This window comes from Halyomorpha halys, unplaced genomic scaffold (genome assembly GCF_000696795.3).
Source record: "Halyomorpha halys isolate HHAL.00 unplaced genomic scaffold, Hhal_1.1 Scaffold494.1, whole genome shotgun sequence".
Taxonomy (NCBI): domain Eukaryota; kingdom Metazoa; phylum Arthropoda; class Insecta; order Hemiptera; family Pentatomidae; genus Halyomorpha; species Halyomorpha halys.
In genome coordinates, this window is record NW_027110283.1 from 319,048 (window position 1) to 344,450 (window position 25,403).

Consider the following 25,403-nt stretch of genomic DNA (forward strand, 5'->3'; position numbering starts at 1 on the left):
CTTCAACTAAGAAAGATTTAGGTAAGTTATTTATTGGATTTAATAATTTGTTAATAATGCCTATTTGTGGTTTTAATGTGCTAATAAAATCCTTACAAAAAATAGAAAAAAAGAACTATTATGATAAAAACCAATTTTTATGTCATAACCTACAAGAAAAAAATTGAAAACTCATCAGATGATCCTAAAATTGCAATATCAGTGTTGGTCAAAGAGATGAAATCACATGCAAATTGTGTGAAAATATTATTTGGAATGACTATAAAAAAGTATTTGCCACCATTATTTTAAAGTATTTATTTTGTGATAAATTTGTAACTTTTTTGTCAGAACAAAATTTGTTTTCCTTTAAACTTCTGTACAGTATTTTTCCAAATTATTTTTACTTTAAAAATGTTTAGTCCATTTTTACAATATATCTCTTTAATTAGGTCAAGACTATTTATATATATAAAGTTTATAACTAAGTAGGGAAATTAATTATAGGATAATAAAAACAAACAAAAATATGTAGATGATACTGGTCACACAACTGTTCATCCAACTACAATGGGTTAAATTTTTCAATATGATAAAAAAAAAGGCAAGTAAAAGTATGAAACTTCTTTTCATGTTGAGTAGAAGACTAAAAAAATTCCTATATTTTACCAACTATTAATTTTGTTATCAATTTATTCAGCATTAGTTAATGGTTCTTAGTTTAACAGGAAAACACTCTTGGTCTTACTTGAAACTTTTTTTTTCAGTTAAATGCAATTTTGAAACTAAAAAAAATAAATAATGAAATCCAGCATTACAAAGAAAATTCCAGAAACAGAAATTATTTCGTTTTTTTCTTGTTTATCAGTACCAAAGAAGCCCTCCCTCCTCCCCTCCGACCTTCGACTTAGATCAACACGTTACATGACATCAGACATCAAATATGATTGATGTACAACTATAATGACATTAGCAATACATGGATGAATCAGTTGGTACAGTGTAGAAAAACAAAAGAGGCAAACCTCCAAAAGTCATTAGAAATTAAAATCTTAATATTTAATAAACAGCTTTCAGAACCATATCTTGGATTGTCATGTATCTCTTAAATTTTTATCTTTAATCTAACATAATTCCTAAAAATTGAATTCCAACAAAACTTCTTTTAACAGACACTCCTCAGAAACAGGCACCCCTCCCCTCTAAATGGACAAATTTATTAAGGACCAATCAACAAGGTACATTTTTAATGAATCTGAATCCCTTTATTACAAAACTCCTCCACTATGGATGCGAACGCCAAGTTATTTTAAATCCTATTCCCATGAGGACTTTTCACTTCTCTACAACAGACATAAGTCATGAAATACAAATGTACAAACTCATGATTCCAGAATTGACGACACTAAGAGGAACTTAAGTAATTGTGTAGCCAGCATTAGGTCTAGATATAGACTGATATAAATATCTATATGAATACAGATAGTGTTTTCAGAGCATTCAATAAATAAATATATATATATTAAAAAAAAAAAAAAAGAAATCTCCCTCCAAATTTGAGGTATTATATTTCAGGATATATATTATGCTAAAAAATGAATAAAAAAAATGTGTGTCCTACAACACAATGGTTGAGATGAAATGCCCTTAGAACAATATTTTTTTTTTTTAAAGAGTACAAAAACATATTATTATTTATTTTGGACTGACTAGCTATTGACAGCTCAATTATATATATATAATATTAACCCCTTCTTTATGAAAATTTCTGTACAATGGATAAAATCATCTTCCACATGGGTGTCCATTGTACAGAAGCTTCATCCTATTTTAAAAATAATGAAAACCAAATAAAATTAAATAACATGAAGTTAAAAATGATATTAAAAACAGTATTTTAAATAATTTATTATTAAATTTAGTATGACGTACCTGGTTTAGGTGAAGGTTGATTATGCTCTTCCATCGCTTTTTCAAAAAATTTTTTCTTATCACTAACAGAAGCTTTTGGTTCTGGTTTCACTTCAATGGTATTATTAGTGGTCGTCTAAAGGCGGAATACAAATAATTACAGAATTTTTCTGTTTCAGAATTCAAACAAACAATAATAAATTTAATTTTGAAAATGTCTTTTTTTGAACATTAAGTAAAATTACAATTGTACCTAACAATAATAATTCACAAAAACACTGGTCTTTTGGTTTAGTTCTTTCATTATACCAGCTCGCATACACACAGGGCTTTCTAACAAAACTAACTATGTAAAACTATAAACAAATGGAAAGGACAAGATAAATTGTTAATTCAGAGTGCTGGAGTAGATTCGAAAATACGTTCCCAAGAAGGTTTCCGACGATATGCTTCAGGATGTGTAGCATAATTTATAGGAGGTGGAGAATCACTATAATCCGACGAGTCTTTTTGAAGCTCAACAACAGCCTCTTCATGTTCAGGTACTAAATCTATTCTAACTCTTTTGTCTTCCTCTCCTTTTTTTTTCATTTCAGTTTTTATAAGTTGGACACTTTTTAAATCGCAGTCGTAACACTTGTTTCTGTTGCTATCCACAGTACTAAAATTAGCATTTATTTCGGGGCTTTGTTCAAGTACAGTATTTCTGTTATCTGTAGAAAGAATGTTTGCACTTCTGTTTAAATATTCTTTGCATATCTCTTCAAAAGACTTGACAGGAGGAGCTGTTTGAAGTGATGCTTGAGACCCTTCATCCACCATCGCTGGCGATAAAGAACTGGCAGCAGAAGAATTGTCAACTGCGAGATATGATGGTGAATGAACTCTGAAATGATCACCATATAATGATTGTGGGTAGAAAGAGGGTAAAGACATGGACTGTATGAAAGGATTGTTAGCATTGAGAGGGAGGGCTGGGGGGTATTGGAAGTAATGCCTTCGGTCACCAGGGTCAGGCACACTTGAAACAAGATGGAGAGGAATGTTAACGTTACAAGAGATTGTTGGGTTTGTCTGGACAGTTGGTGCTGGTATTGTTGTCATTTCTACTTTAGAGGGTGAAGGGATTTCAGTAAGAGATGTTCTTAGGATAGATTTTGTCTGATGTAAATCCTTCTCAACATCTTGGAACCTCACGCTTTTAGGAGGTTTTCGCCTCAATGCTGCCCTGTCCAAACTTCGAGTTGATCTAATTGAATCGTCATCTTTTTCTGATAATAAATCTTCTTCACTCCCTTTTCCTTTTGCTCTAAATTTTTTTATCAATTCCCATTCTTCAGGAGACAATGAAGATTCATTAATACCTTCTGACATATTTTTGTAAGTTTCTCCATCAAAATAGCTAGAATGACGTTTATCTTCTTTGAATTTCTGCTTTTCATTCTTTACATTGCTCATAGTTTCATCTAAAGATAAAGCATTTCGGTTATAAGTAGTATGATACATAAAGTTTGTAGGTAGGCTTCTGAAATGACTTTCATCATCATTATTATTCGGAGATCTTAAAGGACTTTGCTTACGCATAAATATCCTCTGTTCATCAAGATCTCCATATGACTCTGTGGACATTTCATATTTAGTTTCATTATAATTATTATTGAAAGGGACCAGTTTAATACCAGATTTTTCATGGAGTATTTCTTTATGGTAACTGTTTTTATTTTCGACCATTCTTTCTCCCTCATTGATAACAAAAGAGCTACTATCTTCTAACATATAGTTGTTATTGTCTTTCACTATTTTTAAATTTGATTTAAGTTGTTTCGTATTATCAAATAACTTTTCATGAAAAGATTTTGACATTTCTTTATTATACGGAACTTCTCCAGTGGAGGTTAAGTTATTTTCCCTACAACTTTCTTCACTGGCATCATGCTTGGTGATAAATCGTGGGTAAGAAAATCTATTTTCTTTTGGCTTAGCAGAAGGATGAGCCAACGGAACTTTTTCTTCAGCAACAGCTGATCCTCTTTGAAACGTGGAAGGAGGGGAGCTAAGCCTTTCCTCCCCTGGACTCTCATTGCTTGACAATTTACTTTTATATATAGGTTGGTAATTTGAAGATAGGACTTCCGACAGAGGTCTCAACTTGGTAATGTTCTTTGACCTTAGTGGAAGAGACTTCACAGTATTTTGTTCATTATTTTTATCCTTTTCCACATCATGTTGTGGTTTCAAGTCAGCGGAAGGTTCCAACTGAAAAGCAACACACAACAGTTAAGAGATGATTTATCAACAAAAGCAGATTTAATAGAATAAACGAAAATGGCAGAATTAACGCAGCTTGTGGAAATTTATAAAACACAGAAGGCAGCAAGCGAACAAAGAAAGGAAACAAAACAAAAATTCTTAAATATTATATTTGCCACTTATTTCATTACTCAAATCTAATTTACCCAATTTTAACAAATGTAAATCTATCATATTATTAATTTACTGGAATAAAATAGACACATTTATTTTCCTTATAATTAAATATAATGAGTTTATTTCAAAACATATACAATGACATAACATTTTATTCATCGGAATAACAATTGAAATATTTCTTAATTCTATAAATACTGATAACATAAAAGTTTAACAATAACTGTAGATTTGTTAGTATTGATTAAAATTGTAATAAAACCATAAAGGTTTTAAAGAAGGGTTGAAGCTTTTAAAAACTATTATATGGTCCTCACATTATAAGAACAAATAATGAAACAACAAATGTTTTTAATAGTTAACTTGACATCAGTGTACAAAAATATTAATAATTTATGTCAAATAATTTGTATGACAGTCAGGCTAACTTCCATATTCACTATTAAACTAGACACATATTTACACACATATAATTTTCATTTTTATTTAAACAGTACATACATATATATATATCACTTTTGATGTTTTGAAACACCGACTGTTAAAGCAATAAAGGATACTGAAACCAGATTATAATAATTGAATTTGATATAAAAAAAAAACCTTGCATGTTATTTTATTTTTAAGGTGATAAAAAATCTTTATATGAGGATTCCAAATCAACTTCTAGTATGCAAGAAAAAATGAGTTAAAAAATTAATAAATTAAAAAAAAAATAAACACTATAATTGGCACCTGATGAATATAAAAAATGATACCATCAGTTCAAACATTTATTAATGAATACATCAAATAAATTCAGAGCCGAATAGCAATTCAGACCAGGGTTGTTTATCATAGAAAGCCAGCGTTTTATCAGCTAGGCTATGTTAATCAATTTCAATGAAAATAATCAATTATAAAATTACAACAGTCTTATAAAAAATTAGAATGCAACAAAAATCCAAGCTGATATATATAAATAAATAAATACTGTAAGACACATATTACTTTCAAGAAATGTAAGCATAATAAATCACAATGCATCTATGCAAAAATAATAAATCACCTTACATCTATGATATGAACACACGGTATTTATGAAATATAAGTAAATATTGTGTAATATATTCCGTAAGTATTTTTTTTATCATACAGAATATATACCAATGTTCATAGATAAAGTTAGTCCATCAACTACAGAGGAATACAATGTCCAACAAATGGATATGCGAGAAAGATATTATGTTTTCACATTTTTTATATATTGGAGGAGTTAAGGTCCATAAGTAGGAATGATTTAAGTCTTTATAATTCTAATAATAACCATTTTTTAAATTCTTTTATTACAATTAAAGAAGCTCAACTCTCATACTAACTTTAGAAATTTTGTTTTCATTCATAAAAACCAGACTACTTTATCAGAAACGTCTGACTATATAAAGCAAAGGATTGGTTCTGAGGAAAATTTGAAAGTGTATGGTCTATTATAAAAAAAAATAAATGAACAAAATAAACATATCTTGAGCATAACCTCATTTCATTGAAACCAGTAAATTTAACTAATAGAAACAGCTTGAATTTTATTAAATATCATATGCACAAAATTATCAAGGACAGAACTAAAAGAATCATTATAAGACCAGCAATATGACAAATGAAAACCAATCCAAATACTTTGCGTCGCTGAGCTTCCATGATAAAATTCCCATTTAAGAAAATAAATATTCTCTTCAGAATACTGTTTTTCATATTTATCATTAAAGAAATGTTAATTATAATAATGTATAACCTCTGTTATGATGTAGAATTTCGATTAGAGGTTTAACAGTAAACATTTAAGGTAAAACAGCATTTTTACCTCCCTGACAATCCCTACTGAATCTACATAATAGTTGGTACTTAAGTACTATGTTATTAACCCGTATCAATGTGATCACTCTTTAGGATTCTCTTTTGATTGTGAGAACTTTTAAAAGGGTATATGAAGAGACAATATTCGGATGCAATATTCTAAAAAAGACTTAGTGCACTATGATGTACTGGAAAGGCTCCATAGTTTTACCATTCAGATCATGAAAATTAAATTGTTTCAATGGTGAGTCATCTGAGTACATGTTCAACCATTGATATTATCCAAGTTCGATTACATACGAGAGAGCCAATGACTGGAGTATACACTACTATGAAAAGTTTTCATTTCTATTAATCATCGGCCTTCCCCCTACATCATACCTCAAATAAAGAACAATTAAATTCCTAACTGCTTAATGTGTACAAGGAACTTATAATAAAACTCTTTTTCTTTCATTTAATTAGAATGTAGTAAGGGGAAGTCTTGCAATTGTGAAAAATTTCGAATTCCAGATTAAATGGATGTTTTGAGGTCTCCAGAGTTCAAATAACCAAGTCTCGCAAAATGGTCTGTGTGTTTGTAAACTTTATTTTTTGTAGGGACAAAATTTGAACCCACCATGAAAAAACCTTAAAACACCAATTTTTTTTTCATTATTTTCACCTTCTCTGGTCTTTGGATTTTTTTTGAAAATCATCAATATAAGCCCACCAATCTACACAAGACTTATTGAGAGTGATACACACACCACACCAGATTACTTATTCCGGGAAAGTAACACAATGATATGATATTTCATCCATTTGAGATAAGCGCAATAATAATAGAAGAAGGGACTGATGCATTTATTCTATGATTTGACATTTACTTCCCAAAAATAAAAACAAAAGCTTTATTTATATATTAAATAAAAGTTAATTATTTATTCCGGCAAGGAGTAAAGTTATATTCTTAGCATTTCTAAAATATTCAGAGTCGAGAAAGAAAGGTTTTGACTTTCCATCCTTAATTATAAATTTCAGGAGCATTCTTTAGAAATACTAATTTAATTCTCGAAGGCAGACTTCATATACCCTTTGGATACATTGCCTCGTACATACAAGTATTAAAACAACTAATAAAGAAATATTTTTTATTTTATTTTTGATGTTTCATCTTAATGGAGCTACAAGCCTAATTAATTTATGTAAGACACATGAAAGACTTTACCATAAAAGAGAACGAAAACAATTTTTTTCCTTTTTGAAAAATAAAATGAAACAATTAATACTGCTTTGCATCCGAAAAAGTTCAATGACTTTATTACACCTGAAAGGATTAACCATATTAAAATTATTACTAGAGTTAATTTCAAACAAGAAGGCAAAATATATATATATATTTTAATACCCTATAATAGCTAAATTAAAAAAAACAAAATGGATGAATAGTAATATTTAAGTACCTCATTCAATAAATACAGCAATAATTGTCAAATGGAATTATAAATATTTATAATAATATATATATGTTACTTATTCACAGATAACAATTATAAAATCATTATTATTGCAAAATATAAACTATTCCCTAAAGAGCACCACTGGAATTCAAATTATTAGTAAAACGTAGTTACAAGTAAGATGGTAGTAGTTTTGGCACATCTTAAAATATAGGAGTCTAGTGTTTGATATACTTACTTAATGATTAAAACACATTTGTAACTACTCACCATCTAATTTTTTTAAAAATATATTTTAAGAACATACCCGATATACATATATATATATATATAAAAGAGTTTGTAACAACGATCAAATATAACTGGACTTTAGTCGACTCGTACATCCTATATGTTTTAAAAAAGGGCGCAGACACACATTCAACAATCTCAATCCGATTGAAAATGTTTTGATCATCAAAAAATAAAATAAAAATAATAATACATTAACAATAAACACGATGTCGATCACATTTAAATGGAAAGGACTATTAAAGTAATACTTTATTAATAATCTGGAAGGCACTAGGAGACACATAGGGAAAATTACATAATTTTTTAATAACTTCGGGGAAGTTCCGTATCGTCTAGACATATTAAGTAAATACCCCTCTGGAAGAAGATAAAATTTCCTTAAAAATAAGTAATTTATTTTGAAAATATTTCTTTCCCTTATTGATAATTTTATGTACAATATTACATATGTGATTAACAACTGTGAATACATACAATTTAATCAACCGATAAATAGCGCACTCAGCACCATATGTCTTCCGAGAATACCCTATTACAGAGAGTACAAGAATACCCTTTTTTTACCAACCACATAGAAATAATATACATTCATATTACAATATTTAATTACAACATAATTAAATTAATCATTAATAACTTTATTTGAGCAGAAAAAAAAGCAACAGATGTTTGTTATATAAAGACATGAATTAATGGATTTGATTGCAGTTGTTAAAAAAAAAAAAACTGTTATTGGAAGGTACGTTTTTAAAGCAGCAAATGCAATCTAAGAGGTCATAATCATTAAGATATAGAATATTAAAAGGGTAACCACTGAACTTGTTTGGGGAGATTCCCAACTTTGAACAAACTTTCTAACTTTAACTTATTTAAATTAATGATCAATATTACATTCAGACTAGAGGATTCGATAATGAATTAACTTTAAGGTTTCCATGGAGTCTAAGGCAAACATTACACTATAAATGTTTTTGGACCAAAACTTTTAAAAATGATGTTTGATGATGAACAACCGGACTGTTAATATCAGAATATGAGCAGTATAATTTCTTATATGACATTTGAAAAGGTTATCATAAAAATGGAAATAAATGTCTTGAAACATAAAACACTTGTACTGAATTGCGACAAAACAGATACGAGCACTCTATTGAGGATATCCAAGAAAATCAATGGATTGAAGAATCAGTTTTTCACTGATTAAGGTCGATTATAGCCACATTAGTGTGTGAATTTCCCAATAACTATAAGCCATCTCTCAGTTCTGATTGGGTTTCTTAAATGTATCATTTTCCATGATATACGTCTCAATTTCAGGTCTATGAATTCATAAGTATCTTTATCACTCATCAAAATAATAATATAACTTATCTCATCCTACATGAGCGCCAATACTTAAAGTAAATTTTGATGGAAACTCTTCACCTCATGCTAAACTATCTACAGTTTAAGCCAAAAATCTTTCTTTTTCTTAATTTTTGTCACTATTAAAGCTGCTACAATGGCTATTGAAACTACATTAGCAACTGTAGCAACAGCTTTAACATCATCACTCATAGTTTTAATCACATTAAACTTTTATCAAATCTTTTATGTAATGTAATTTCAGAAGTTTGAGATCATAGTATTTATTTGATGTATAATTTTTAAAAAATTTAGAAATAATAAGTTTCGCAAAAGATCTTTGCCAAAGAACTTTTATGGTGTAATGCCTGGTCTAAGAAAATGTAAACATTATATTGACTATTTGTAAAATATTTTTGGGATTATTAAGTGAAAATATATTGTCATAGTTATCATCATTTACACCTACAAATAAAGAGCCACATTTTCCCCAGTGAATTTTATAAATATTGAAAACAACCTCAACTGTATGTTCCAATTACTTGTAAAGAAACAGTAATGGTCAGGTTTTTAAAAAGTATAATTGAAATTTCGATAAATTTCATCTGACTGACACAATAGACTTTTAAATCTAATGTTCCAACCACACAGTGTTATGAAGATTGTTACAAAAAATGTGAAAGGCAAGAGTATTTGACCAATTTTGATTTATAATAAATATGTTTTACGCTTCATATACATGTAACTTACAAATTGATATCAATGATATTAACATATATGATGCAAATATTATTGTCAAACTAAAATTTTAGCATAAAATCCGAAACTCAGAATATAATGTTTAAAAATTAAAATTGGTGAAATATTATGGGCTTTAAATTGGACAAATTTACCTTCACTTTAATTAAATTCGCATAAAAAAATCTTTTTTTGTTTTGTTTGAAAATAAAGTTACTACTTAGAATATATAACCTTTCACTCCTCTACTTTTAATTCCAAATCTAAATTTAAAACAGTCCAAACATTGAACTAAATAAATTCCTTTGATTATAGCTAAGTGATCATTAAAAATGATTCAAAGTAACCATAATCATTGGATTTCAAATACTCATATGTAATATTCATAACACATTTGCTCTTGTTTAAAATGTTTAACCATTTATACACAAATAGATTTTAGTTAAGGTTATAAAAAAAGAAGAAAAAAAAAAAAATCTAAATTTTTATAAAAAGAAAACCTAAATTTTAATAAATGAAAAAGTCAATAAAAAAAATTATGTTATTTTTTTGGCACCAGAGAATATATAAAAAATTGTATAGAATTCTAATGAAAGAAATAATATTTAACATTAAAGAACCTATTTTCTTTTTAACATCCATTCACTAATGGATGTTAAAAGTAATAATAATTATGTGTAATAAAAATACTGTAAAACAGAATGTATATTTCAGATGATAAATATTGCAGTAACACAATAAAATAGATTTAAATATTTAACGAGGCCAGAAAGGCTGTGCAATTTAGAACTGTACTTCAGTTCCCTTAAGCTAAAAGCTGTGTGGGTCTAATGTCCACCATGGGTGTTAACACTTCTAAGAATAAATTTAATATACCTATTTTCATTAAAATAGGTTGGCAACCTGAATATAACCCATAGCTCTTGTCCTGGTTGAAGCACAAAAACTTAGACAAAAAAAAAAAAAAAATTATTAAGAACAATCTTCAAAAAATTTTAAAATATTGTTTATTTATTTGTATATTAAAAAACCCAAAACATACGCTTATTTAAAATTCTTCAAAATATTTTACATTTTTTGAGTCTCCAGACAATTCCTACACATAATTACACGATAGATTACTCTAAGCAAGTAGAAATATGAAAAAACTGAGCACGAAAAACGTTCCCTCTGTTCTTTCAAGATAAATGCTTAAATCACCAGTATCTTTAAATGGTTCAGAAACAGAAAAAATAAAAATACATGAGAGTTACAAAGGTATAAATAAAATTAACAAGATATAAAATAAACAGAACAAACAATTTATAACTACTTAGAAATATTTTAAAAAACTATTATACATTTTTATCACTACTTTATGGAAATAGTTTATACAAAAATTACTCACTACATCACACAGCCTTATAAATATATACCAAAAAAAAAAAAAGGAAAAAAAAAATAACACAATAAGGTAATTTAACAGAAATCATGAAGGCTGAGATAATACGAAGTGATGGATGGTTTAGCTTAAGCTTCTCTGCTATTGCTGATTGGCCCTCTTTTTCTGGAAATTACGATTCTTGTCAAAGTCATAACTTATCTAAATATTTATGAAACATTAACGAGCTAGTTCATTAATCTTGAAAATTGGTAAAATAATCAGAGCTTGGTATTTAATTTTGTCAAAAATTTGTAAATTCTTACTGCTTAAAAATAATTTTACTTTTTAATCTGATAATGGTACGAAAGCAATAAAACTGTTGGAAAGTAGAACAATGAGTGATAACTGGCTCTTGAAAATATAAAAAAACAAGCTCTGCTTATGTTGAAGTTGTAATCTGATATTTTAAACAGTAAATTAAACTGATTAAATAATATTACCAGATAAAATAAAAAACATCTTGAATTTTACTGTATTAGGTTGTAAAAAAAGTTCTATCCGATTTATAAATTGACACAATAAAGTAATTAAATAGCAAATTTTGAAAAGAGCTCAGGGTTTATTCAAAAGGAACTTATTCGTTCTTTTTTCATCTACTCATATAGACTGATATTTCATAAGGCTACTCAGTGAAATGAAATACATAATAGTTGGTAACTTACATAAATACTAATAAAATAACAGCTTAACAGAAATTAATTTTTTGTCTCCTGAAAACTTTTAATTTTCAGAGATGAGCTCTCATCAAAATTCACAATTAAATTGTTTATCTATCAGTGTTTATTTTCAAATAGTATGTATTAGAGATCCTTCAGATCTAACTATTAAATTCTGTATACAGAACAATATTGTCATGAACAGAAGTTCAACGCTTAACCTAAAAGTATTAAGGGAACATTTGAGGCATTGTATGCTATTTTACTTTAACTTTCAAAATCTGAGGAAATGATTAAAACAGATTGAGAAATAGTCAGCAACAAAATATTATTTGGTAAAAAAATTTTTTTTTTGCATCAGGCATTGACAAGATGTCTGAACATTGATAACGCTTTTTGGATTAAATACATCATGTACCTAGTAATGTAGATAAATATATGTTTTATACAATTTTACTGAAATTAGGGAAGAACTTTTTTTACAATTTAATAATTTATCAATTGGAAGTAACCCTTTAAAAAATGGTATTTGGCTATATTTGTTAGAGTCTTCTACTTGATATAATACAGTATACAGATATAACATCATGGAGAAAATGTTCTTTCTTGATTATATAATATATCAAAGAAATCTAACAATATAAATTGGCAACTATTTATGAATAGGTTTGTATTGGTATAATAAATAACATGCCAAGGTTACAATAAAATAATAACAGTTAAAAAAATAAAATAAAAATGTAATTATGTATTGAGAAATATTCTTGGCATCCATGCGGGGTATGATTGACATTCGCTTTTCAGGATAGATACAAAAGGAAAATATAACATAACTGCTATACAATTGTTTAGACACTAATTCAAAGTTCATCATTCGCAATTGTGATGTTTATTTGCAATATATCCAAAACCGTTTTTAAATCTTTAAAAAAAAATGAGCCAATACAAGATGAAAATATTGTGGTAAATAAATTAACAAATAAATATAATAATAGATTATATTTCAATCTATATCTCAAAAACTATTTTTTCAACTAAATACATTACTTTCCCTAAGTATTTTGTAATTATTAAGAAAAATAAGTTGGAATAACATGCTAGTAATTCTAGTAAAAAAACTACTTTTCTATAACTCTTGACCACAGATGTGGCAATCAAATTGAATCATAGTATTTTTATTACCATAAAGATTGGAAAAATGGTATATTGCAAATAATAATTCACTTTTATAGTTAAAAATAAAAGAAAAAAACATCAATAATGCATTGGAATTTTTTTCAAAAATCATTCAATTGCATGCAATATATAATTTAGCTAATATAATAAATATATTAGATAAAATAATTATAAAAAATATGTTTTTTAATCATAAAGACCATCTAAATTATGCTCAAATTAAGATTAAGTTAAAATATTAATAAATAATCAAACATAAAAAAATTTAAATAAAACTAAAACAATCATTAAAAAAATTAATCAAAAATATCTGATTCATTATGTATTCTATTTAACATCTTAACTTATTCTGATTAAGAAGTTTTCATTAGAAATATTAATAAAATGAAAATTTAATAATATCGTATAAATAATTTCATTAATTACAGAAGTATGACTGTTAATTACAAAATACAAAATATCATGGAAGTAACTTAAATATTATAATCCTGATTAAGATCTGCAATGTAGGTAGCTACATTGGCATAGTAAAAAAATCCATATCAATGGTATGCTTTATTATTATTATAACTACCACCCTCACTATCATCTGAACGATGAAAATGATTAACAGTTTATTTATTGATAAATGATAATTAGTTATATGTATTAATAATAATAATAAATTATCTGTACTACTACAACCCATGCAGGGTCAGAGGTGCAGTACTTTATAAGGATGTACTGTTACTAGACCAATGGTTGTGTTAGGAGCTGATTTGTTCAGAATCACGCTCGACTGCCAGATTTTCATCCAATTAAAAGGGTACCCAGTTCATAAAGTTAGGTGCAACCTAGAGGGCTCCCAGACCCACAGGGCTGGCTCACTATACGTTTTTCATTTTTATAACAATGTGCTATAAGTAGTTGGTAATGAGCTTGGTGAGAGAACTGAATTCCTTAGTTAACTTTTTCAAGTTTATATTAAGTTTTCTTTACATAATATACTCTAATATATAAATAAATGACAACTAAAAATTATGAAATTTTAACAGTTAATGAATAGCCCCCTTTTTACCAAAATAACTAGTGAAAACTTCTTAAAACATTTATTTATCTACACTTTATGAATATAATATGAAAAATAAATAATTTAAAAAGCATTACAGAAGCTAAATTACTTATTATGTAAGTTACTTTAAGATGACATTATGCGCTAGTAATGGCTATATGATAAATAACAAAATTTCATGTCATCTGATCGAAAGAGACATTAAGAACAAGGTCTCGGTTCAGCAAATCAACTAATTTAACAAATAATAAAGAAATAAGATTGTTTCAAAATAAAACTAAAGGGTTCAATCAAAGACATCTATCATTACATTCTCTAATCAGTAAAACAGTGGTAAATTAAGTTTATAATAGTACTTAAAAATTAGAAAAAATAAACCAACTTAAATATTATTAAAAATAAAAATAAAGAAATGAAAAACACTTAAAATACATACATAATCTATGATCATAATGGCAGGAATATATAAAATAAAATTGAGTAATGAAATGGTCAAGCAAAACATAGGTTTCATCAGTCTTTAAAACAGGAAGGTCTGACACATGCCCAACAACAAAGCAACAAAAAATAAAACAAACAGAACAAAACACTGGAAATAAAGCGGAGAACCCAACATTAACCCAAACAGACAAATATCACATATCACAGGATATTATGAAGCAATTCCATAGTATTTATTCAATAGGCGTCGGAATATTTATAAGGGGAAGCTGAGTGTGGTGTGCTAACAAAATAAGGATTATAAAATAAATTAAACAAAACAATTATAAAAAAAGGATATGGTAAAATAATTAATGTACAATAAATTCATATAATATAAAATTAAAAGTAACACTTAAAAGTATAATACAGTTAATTGCCATAATGAATAAATGATTTTTAAGTTGTTCATTTTATATTTGGTAAAAGTCCTTTTAAAATAAAAGTAATCATTACTAAAAAAAATAGCAAAAAAAAAAAGCATATTATATTTTACAATGGACAATGTTTACATGATTTTTTATTATTATTTTTTTAAAGAAAGCAAAATATGAATAAATGAAGTATGAGAAGATACTACTGTAGTAAAAATCATGAAATTGAAAAGCTAACAATAATAGTTACCTCTGAAATCTAAATTTTTAAAAAAAGCTTTTATTAAGGAAATGATATAAAATTACAAAAAGATTCAGAACAAAAAAATAATAAGGCATATTAATCTAACAACAGAAGATGAATCATTGTCATTTATGTATCAATCATTAATAAAAATTAAAAGTAATTGAAGGCATAATATTAATGAATTGGTAGCTGTATAATATTTAAAAAATTACTATATCTTAGGTCCAATAGAGCAAAATAGAATTAATTTATATCCTAATGCCCTTTTTCTTTTATTAAAAATAAAAAAATGAAAATAATAATAAACATTAATTAAATAATATGTAATGAATACTGAATGGTTAAAAATGAAGGGATATGCGAGATCTTTTCCCAAACCAGTGTTTTTGTAAATAATATCCTTGTTACTTTTATTTATTTATACATAAAATACATATTTTATAGTACATGTCTTAAAAAATTGAAGGAGAGAGAAAAAAGAAAAGTAACAATAGTGTTAATAGTGATAAAAATAACAAAATTTAGAAAATGAATGAAATATCTGTAAAAATATAATCTTCTATTAGGGAAAAACACATTTAAATAACATTAAATTTAAATCATGTAAACAGTCCTTTAAGCAAATGTGTAGTCAAATATTTAAAGAAATTGAGTAAAGCTAATTTTTATTTATGTTTAAATTTCATTAAAGTTTATGTTGAGAATAGAATATACATAAATAAAAAAAAAATTAAATGAAAAGCAATGACTTTCCGATAATATTAGAAAACATAAGAAACAAGCAGGTGTAACATACCTGATCGGTGGGCTGAGGAGCGAGAGTATGTTTACTCATAACAATAGTTGTAGTTTTGACACTTTCAGGCTTGGGTGACTTAGGTTTGGCAGTCGGTGAGGCTGGCGTATCATTTTGTGCCAAAATCTCGGCAGCACGTACAACTTCCATCACCTTGATTAAATCAGTTTAATGTTAAAGCTCGAGAATTTTTTTATTAACTTTTTAGCATTTCAAATTAAATAAAAAAGAAAAGGTAATGATTGTAACACATACATTAGCTTACACTATCATAAAAATTGAGTGTCAAAACACTGCGAATTACAAAATAGTTTATTATTTAAATAATTATTATTAAACAAATGCCTGGTGTCTCCAATCGCACAACTTTCCTTACTACTAAGTCCAATAAAAACATTGCTTATTACATCTTTATTAATATTTTGCAGTTATGTATTTTTTATTACTTTACCTTTGTAAATAACATAATTATCTTTTAAATGAGTATTTGAAAAGTTCTGGAAGATGCATATTTTTCATTACACTAATAAAATGTGAACAGATTTTAATCAGAATCTGCATAAAATAATTACAAAAACTCGTTTTTATAAATGAAATTATACAAAACGAAAAAAGAATTCAACCAATCCAAAAGATAATTTTTAATTTGGTTTTTTATTTTAAGGCTTTTGAACATAACATATGTTGTCTCACTACACTATTTTCATAAATATCTGAGATATGGGATAAGAAACCTTGAATCGGTCTCCATTTTGAAAAGAAATTGCGGATGGTAAGGATGATTTCTAAGGGATCATCAACCAAGTGAGAAACTGAGGTTGACATTACTTTGAAGTTGGATTCCACTATACTGGAATCAAACTCTATCTAAGTGGTGAGGGACAGAGAATGCTGATTCAAAATCATTAAGAAACTGTAAAAATTGTTAAATCTTAATTTTGAAACAACTTCTTTATTACTTTACTAAAGAATTTTTCTGATTTGATATTTTTACTTAAGTAATCATTATTTTAGAGCTCAACTCCATTCTACCTCCTCAAGATACAACAGAATTAAGCCTACTCAAGTGAAGGCTTTTGTCATGAAAATGATGTCAACAAAGCTAAACTAAATACATTATATTATTTTAATATAATTTTAGTGGGAAATGAGATGAATAACCAAAATAACATGTAACTCACTTTCTCAGGGGTAGATTTACTCTTGTGTTCTTCAACCTGAAGATCAGATGGTTGGGTGTGTGGCACTAATTCAGTCGATATTACCTCTTTCACAATGGGTTTCTGAATTTCTTCCTTCTCTGGTTCAAATACATCTTTCAGTTCTTCTTCCTAATAAGTAAATATGATATTTTCATAATGGACATGCAATAATACTTTAATATATTAACATAATTCATTTAAAAAGCTAAGAATGATTGCACAATCATGAGAAATTTTGCTAACCTGTCGCAATGATTCAGAATTTTCTTCTTCTCTGTCTAGGCTTGAAACACTGTGTGAAGCAGACTTAGTCTCTTTAGATAAAATTCCTTCCGACATCAATCTATCAACTTCAGCCTTGTCATAGCCTATAAACAAAAATTACAAAAAAAGTTAAATAATATATTCTAAAGGACTAAATTTACTATATAAAACAGATTACCGAATCTTGTTAGGTTAAGAATGCTCTTTATTAATATCATGATCTCTTTAAAAAATCAATAATTTTCAGTTAATTTTATTAATAAATGCATAATTTATTCTCATTGAGATAAATAATGAACAATCTATACAATTTTATCTCATTTAAAGGATATTGTTGTAAATAAGATTTACCAGATTTTAGTTTAAATAGCTTTCATAAATAAAAATTCTTCATGATGAGGATATAGTCGATAGTAGATAAATATAAGAAGAGGGGGAGAGGAAGAGGAGAGAGAGAGAGAGAGAGAGAGAGAGAGAGAGAGAGAGAGAGAGAGAGAGAGAGAGAGAGAGATGCAGTCAATGGAGAGAACACCAATAAGTGAAACTTATTAATTTTCAATACTTCAACCCAAGTTTCATGCCTTCATCACAAGTTGAATTTTCTATTCTAATATATAGTTAGTAAAAGTTTTAAAGTAGAATTTAATTCTATTGCGTCAGTGGCAAGCCTGTGAAATTTGTAAGAGAGAACTGGGAGCCGTTTAGCGCCCCAACCCTCCGATTCTCGAGGGATTTTAACGAGTTGCCAGGCAATCGACAAAATAGGCAGAATATTTTGTACTGCACTAGGAGACAGATATCATTTCCACGGTCAGTCGTTCACTTATTCTGGATGAGAAGGATAGAAAATAAAATCCTTTTCAACCAATATGGATGACCATGGGTCGATACCGATCTACAGAACTTGCTTCTTCAAGTTTACCACATCTCATTAGCAACTCTGTATGACTTACATTTTTTGTTCATTCTGAACTTTCATGGTATGCTATTTCCTTTTTGATTATATAAAATTGATTTTATTCTCTTTGAGCTCAAATATCATTTAACTTTTTATTTTACTTAGTAAAAGATACATTATTTTTTGTTAAAGCCCAAGATAGTTATCTTCATTATTTTTTTCCTGGTCTAATTTGCTAAACCTTATCTATTAATTCAAATCATCAATTGTCAGCGATCTCATTACAGTCCATAAAATAAATTTAATCAACATAATAAGCTTCACTTATTAGTGTTCTTTTCTCCATTGACCACACTCCTTCACCTGAAAAATTTCTAATTAAAAATTCTTTGTTTCATTTACAAACCTTTTTTTATTTTTGGGTTACTATGATTTTGTAAAAAACTAATTAAAATTACCTCCTGGTTATAATCAAAATAAACACAAATTAATAAAAGATTTGAGGTTGTTATGGCAAAGCACTTTTTGGCACATGTTCCAGCCCACAGACTCTAGGCATACAGCAGCATTCACTGATTTCTACAATGGCCAGTTGATATTTATTTTGGGGTGGTCCCATGAAATGAATCATGACCCCTTGCCAGTTATAAGGTCAGTAACTATAAGATAGCCATTAGAAGTTGGTAAAAATAAAAAACAAACCCACTTGCCAGATCAGTTCTCTCTAATGACTACTAGACTTGTTATTTTACATGTTAAATTACCTTTTATAAATATAATTTTTTTTTTTCTTAGAACTATATACAGCTCAGTAAAGGTGTCATAAGCAAATTAGTCACAACAGAATTAATTACCTTTACAAACAATAAGATTGATCCTCAGACCAGCAGTCCTCAAAGTATTAACAGCATCTTGGTGAGTTTTGCCAAGAAGTGAGACACCGTTTACTTCCAACAATCTCATTCCGACCTAAAAAAATAAGGTATTTTTAAAAATTTTATTGACTAAAAACTAAGTAAATTAAATGTGAGATAAGGAATAGGTATAGACAAAAAATATACCTTGAGCCTGCCATCTCTTTTCGCTGCTCCTCCAGAGTTGATCTTGGATATGAACACTCCCTCGTCGGACTTGTCTAAGGGATTTCCTCTATGGCCTCTTAAACCACCTTTAATGTGCATTCCTAATTTTTCAGCCTCTTCCCGTACTATTGATAGAACCTGCAAAATGGTAAAAATTAAAAAAAGATTTTTCTAAAAGTAATAGTAATCAAATATCAATTACTATACATTATAATTTCTTCATTAAATAAGAACAAAAATCAGATATCACTAAAACCCATAATAGATCCTGAATATAAAACGCAGTATTATAAGACTGTAAAGTAAATGAAAAGTTGATCAAAAACTGACCTGGAAGCCTTCTGGTAGGGGGTCATGTTGAATAAGGAGTTTGATGTGCTCAGTCGGTTTGAGGAGGGCCATCACAGCTTCATCATGCCGACACTTGGTTAAGTCTTCTCCATTTACCTCCAGCAACCGATCACCCATACGCAATTTACCGCTGGCTGCTGCTATACCACCAGCAACGATCTGAGATGAATAAAAACATTATTATTATTGTTTTTTAACAATATATCGTGAAAATAACACTTAGGAGACAAAGAGATAAACCACTTTAAGATCGAGCAAGCAAAATCCTCAAGGTTCAAAAATTGATATTATCCAACTAATGACCGATTACCTCTTTCAAGACATGGCACAAGACAAGACTATTTTCCATAAAGTCGAGCGACTAAAAACCGCCGATGTCAAGATTATGATATCCATATTTTGGGACACGCATGAAATTTTATTCATTGACTACCTTGAGAAAGGCAAAACTATGAATAGTGAATAATACATAGTATTATTGGATCAATTGAGAGCAGAAATCAAGGAAAAATGGTCCCACATGCAAAAGAAAAAAGCGCTGTTTCACTAAGACAATTACCTGTGTCACAAATCCAAGAAAACAATGGTTAAATTGGGTGAATTGTGCTTTGAATTGCTTTTCCATCCACTGTACTCTCCAGATTCGGTCCACAGCGACTACTGGCTTTATGGAGACATGAAAAGGAATTCTTCAGGGAAAGAAATTTGGCTCAAATGAAGAAGTGATTGCCAGAACTGAGACCTATTATGAGAGCCAAGACAACTCATTTTACATAAAGGGCCTCAAAAAATTAGAGAAGTGTTGGAATGAATTTATCACTCTTGAAGGATAGTATGTTGATGAATAAAGTGGAATTTCTAAAAATAAACTTGTTTTTCTTAGTTAGACTGGAGAAGACTTATTGAGTTATGAGTTACTTATGTAATACCAAAAGGGTTTTGACACCAAAAAAAGGCTGGGAACCACTGTTGTAGGTAATATCATTAGGGCTATGTAAAAAAAAAAAAAAAAAAACCTTATAAAAATGAATGTCAGAATTATGAGAAAGTATGAGATATTGAAAATATGGTAAATTAAACTGATATGAGTAATACTATATACTAATCATATTTTTATAATAATAATTATTTATTCCTATTTCAGACAATAAAAACTTAATGTTCAACTTCTGAAAACTATTACAATTCAAGGAATAGAGAAAAAAGAAAGAAGATGCTATGCTGAAGCTATGAGAAGAATTCCCTAAAATGTCACATAGCACACTCATGTCTTCAATTGATGATTATGATATACCAATCAATAACACCTATATATTCAATGTCTCTTGTCATTAACATACCAAGAATATTTAGTACATAATAAGTTAAGTTAATTATAATATTGCAGAATAATTATCTGCCACAGCGGGATTCAACCCTAGGCCTGAGAATTAATAACACAGCTCCTTGAGCTACTTCCCTCAGTTATTTACTTATTTATATATTTTTATCTAAATTATATATTATTTAAATTTATATTTATCCCTTCCTTATACTTACTTAATTACTATAAATGAAAATAGCAAATACAACTATAAATAAGTGTGTTCTATAAATGTTATTTTCAAGAACTTTACAGATATTACTTCAATTTTTTAGATTACTTGGCATAATCTAGATGCATTTTATTTTAAGATTAACCTCTATTTAAGTTTAACTCTCCACCCCCTCCTCTCTAGTAACTTTCATCTTTATCATCATTCAATCTTCAAAAACTTTTTTTTTAATATCTGGTGTCAAAGGGACAGGTTCCACGAAAGCAAATAGTCTCATAAGGTAAATAAAGCATAAAAGATAACATTTATCTACTTCCTCCAGATAAAGTTGTCATTTTTTATTTCAATACTGAGTTTCACTGGTAACATCCTGTTATATTTCTAGTGATTCAAAACCATTGTTTTTGCATAACTCTAATAATTATTGGACAATACTTGAAATTTGTAAGTTATAATATTTTATTACATATCTTTAAGGCAAATATTAAAAATTGAAAAGAAAAAAAAATTTTAATATGAAAATTATTGTTAGTCATTTATGTATTCTATCTAAAGTTAATATATACACTTCTGATAAATACAGATTTTCAGACAAGTTAAAATTCTACAAATAAAACTTATTCAGTCTACTTAAAAATTTAAATTTTTATCAACCTAATAGGTGTTAAAAATCAGCATTTTCAATAAAAAATTGACTTATCTTTAGCCTATAATAGTAACATTTTGAAATGATTTGATGGACTTATCTTTACAATATGCCCCAATAATGATTTTTCAAAAGTAGACATAGATTTTTGACAGAATATTCTTCACCTGCATATACATATCAATATATTACTTTAATTTGGTTTTACATAATAATTTAATTATTTCAATAATTTATTTTCCTAAATTAATAATTCATTTACTTATTTCAATTATTTTTTAAATTATTTTAACTTATTAAAGCAAGTACCTATTCAGTAATAATAATTCTGAATACAACTAGAAGACGTATTCAGTTGTATAATAAAAAATGTCAGTTTTGGATATGATTCCAATCAAATACAATAAGAATTTACTAATCATTTATAAATTTTTAATTAGCACAGAACTTTACACTTTATACATAAGCATGGATCAATACTCCAACCTGCTCAATGGTAAGTACAAGTTTTACCATGAAGAACCCTTGACACTTAAAGATTTAAGGCCTTCTATATCTAATAATTAATCGGCATCAAATTACCTCTTTTCAAAATTTTCAATTATTAAGCATTAAGCTGAGAGTCCCTGGCAAGAGGATACAATTGTCTTCTAGGAATTTCAATCCATCAGATTATAAGCTTATGTAAAGAAAGAAGTGAAAAACATGAGTAAATGAAACTGTTATGCTACAAATAGGTGAAAAATCTAATGGGAAGAATGGTTTCCAGTCCTCTTTTTATGAAAATTTTATTAATATTTTAATTTTTAATATTTTGAGGTGAAAAAACTTCCATTTAGAATATTATGACTGTTCTATATTTCTTGTACCATGTTTCAAGTTTACCTCATATTTATGTACTAATACATACATCATTTTGTCAATTGCATCTATTTAAAAAAGAAATAGATGTAATTGAAAAATGAGTTTTATAGCACATGAATATGAAGTAGACCCAAAACGTGGTACAAGAAATATAGATCAGTCATAATATTCTAAATGGACGTTTTTTTAATCTCAACATATCAAAAAATAAAAACAAACAACTTCCTAGGAAAGAAAATCCAGTTATATTTTCAGTTATCTTTGTTTCATTAATTTTATTTTTTTCACCCAATGAGTTGGCCAATTTATTTTGGTGAAAAAGAATGATTTAGGTCCAACAATTTTAAGACCTTAAAAGAAATTTTTCATGACCATCAAATTATAAAACTTAATTACTTATCAATTAATTAATTTAATATCCAAAATAGTCTCAACACTATATATTTATTTATTTGTCCTACGTTTCGGCCCTTCCAGCCATCCTCAGGCACATCTTCAACATAAATTTCCTCTCACATTAATTGTTTTCTCCTTGCAGGCTATTTTGCCCAGGTCAATATCTTTATTTAAGTCAAAAACCTTTCTATTTAAAATTTTTAAAAACCATTCACTTATCTATTCTATAATATTGTCCACACTATAAAAACCCACACCATATAACAAACCTTTTAAAACCCTCCATTTTTCTTACCTTGTCACATTGCAACTGAATTCACTTATGTATTCAAATATCAAAATTTGCTTATAAGAAGCATTGTAGAGATTTTGTATTATTTTATACTACTATATTACATTCATTCATGCCAGTATAAATTTTACATTCATGTGATACAACCAACAATTAATTTGTAATGAAAAAATATTTAACAAATACATACATGTGATATAAATATTCCAGGTTTATCACCGCCGAATGGGATACATGAGTGATCAGTGCCACCAATAATACTGAACCCAAGGGATCCACCATCTTTCACGAGGATCACCTCCTGTAAAAAAAAAATTGAATGAATAATGAAGGAAAGTAAGGATAAAATTAAAAATATATGTATATATAGTTGACCGTAAAAATTGATATATATAGGAAGATGGTCAGGGTTGCGGTCACAAGTGAAACAAAATAGTTGTAAACTATTTTGTTTCACTTGTGACCGCAACCCTGACCATCTTCCTATATATAAAATTAAAAAGTTTTAAAACTTCATTATTAAACTTTATTGTCCTAATAATGATTACTTATTAAATTATAAATGCTTCGACTTTCAAATCTAATCAAGTTCATTATTGTCATCTTCAAATAGTCCTCATTCCTTAAGATTGGTACAATTTGAATTTGGAGTATTGTACTGAATAGAAAAGTACATTTTATTTTAAATTTATTTTTGAATGAATAAACAATAAATTACAGAAGATCCAGTTTGAATGAATAATATAGATTAACATTTTTTTATTCAATTACAGTTGTTCTGTTTTATGTACTTAGTCCTGATGAAGGCATGAAATTTAAGCTGAAACGTTGGCACTAAATAAAGAATAGGTTTAACTTATTAGTGTTTTTGGTACTAGTGTACAAAATAAGCGCCAGTGATGAGAAATTCAAAATTCTTACTGATACTATTATCATTACTGTTTACTTAGATCACAGCTGTCGACTTCTGCTTACTGAGTAAGGGATGAGCAATGCCCATAACTGATCCTTTTCAGTGGGATATTGGGCCTATACTAACTTAAAGGATTCTGTATAGATGAGTTTTGAAGTTGCTACTGCTGTAGCTTACTTTGCAAACTTGTACTATGTTCTTCTCTTCACTGACCTCACCTCCAGACCAACTTCTCCTTATATTTATAATATGATTAACAGTTTATATATGGATCTCCTTCCAAGTTATCCAATAATTTATGGATACAATTAATAAAATATAAATTATTTTTTTAACTTTTTTTTTTCATTAAAATTATTTCTTAAAAAAATACGAATTTTACAACACAAGATATATATATATATATTTTTTTTCAGTGTATAAAAAATACTTTAAATGAACATAACTGAATATTTAATTTTATTACTTGGACCCCTTCAATTATATACATGAAAGTAAACAGACTATGGAGACACTAAATTAAAAAAATTGAACAGTCTTGGGACTGGCTGACAAAAGTGAAATTTCTGAAAATGAGATAATATATTAAAATTTTATTAATAATGATATTTATTTTATAGAAATACAATAACATGTTTTTCTTATTTAATTATAATTATTAAATAATCTTTTATTTAAATATATTCTTCATTCGTGAAATTATAGTTTACATTATCATCCGTTTTGAAGATCAGACAAGGTTAAAATAAAAGTGTAGAAAATTAATTTTTTTATACAATTCCCCAAGTA

At 27.7% G+C, this 25,403-nt stretch overlaps 1 protein-coding gene across 10 annotated transcripts in view; it reads right to left on the reverse strand.

Moving 5' to 3' along the window:
* scrib (scribble) overlaps window positions 1–25,403 on the reverse strand; it is a 257,614-nt gene that overhangs the window by 22,758 nt on the left and 209,453 nt on the right. For 6 of the 10 annotated variants that reach the window (XM_067048431.1, XM_014425071.3, XM_014425070.3 and 3 more), the window contains 8 exons: window positions 23,892–24,002; window positions 19,948–20,127; window positions 19,597–19,755; window positions 19,390–19,504; window positions 17,617–17,741; window positions 17,353–17,502; window positions 16,172–16,324; window positions 1,948–4,146 (listed from right to left, as the gene is read on the reverse strand). In XM_067048431.1, the coding sequence (XP_066904532.1) occupies window positions 2,284–4,146; window positions 16,172–16,324; window positions 17,353–17,502; window positions 17,617–17,741; window positions 19,390–19,504; window positions 19,597–19,755; window positions 19,948–20,127; window positions 23,892–24,002 (2,856 nt within the window). In that variant the 3' untranslated portion in view covers window positions 1,948–2,283. Of the gene's footprint in view, window positions 1–1,911; window positions 4,147–16,171; window positions 16,325–17,352; window positions 17,503–17,616; window positions 17,742–19,389; window positions 19,505–19,596; window positions 19,756–19,947; window positions 20,128–23,891; window positions 24,003–25,403 lie in introns of those variants that run through there. The other 4 variants (XM_024359105.2, XM_014425074.3, XM_014425075.3 and 1 more) reach the window with 1 other exon arrangement.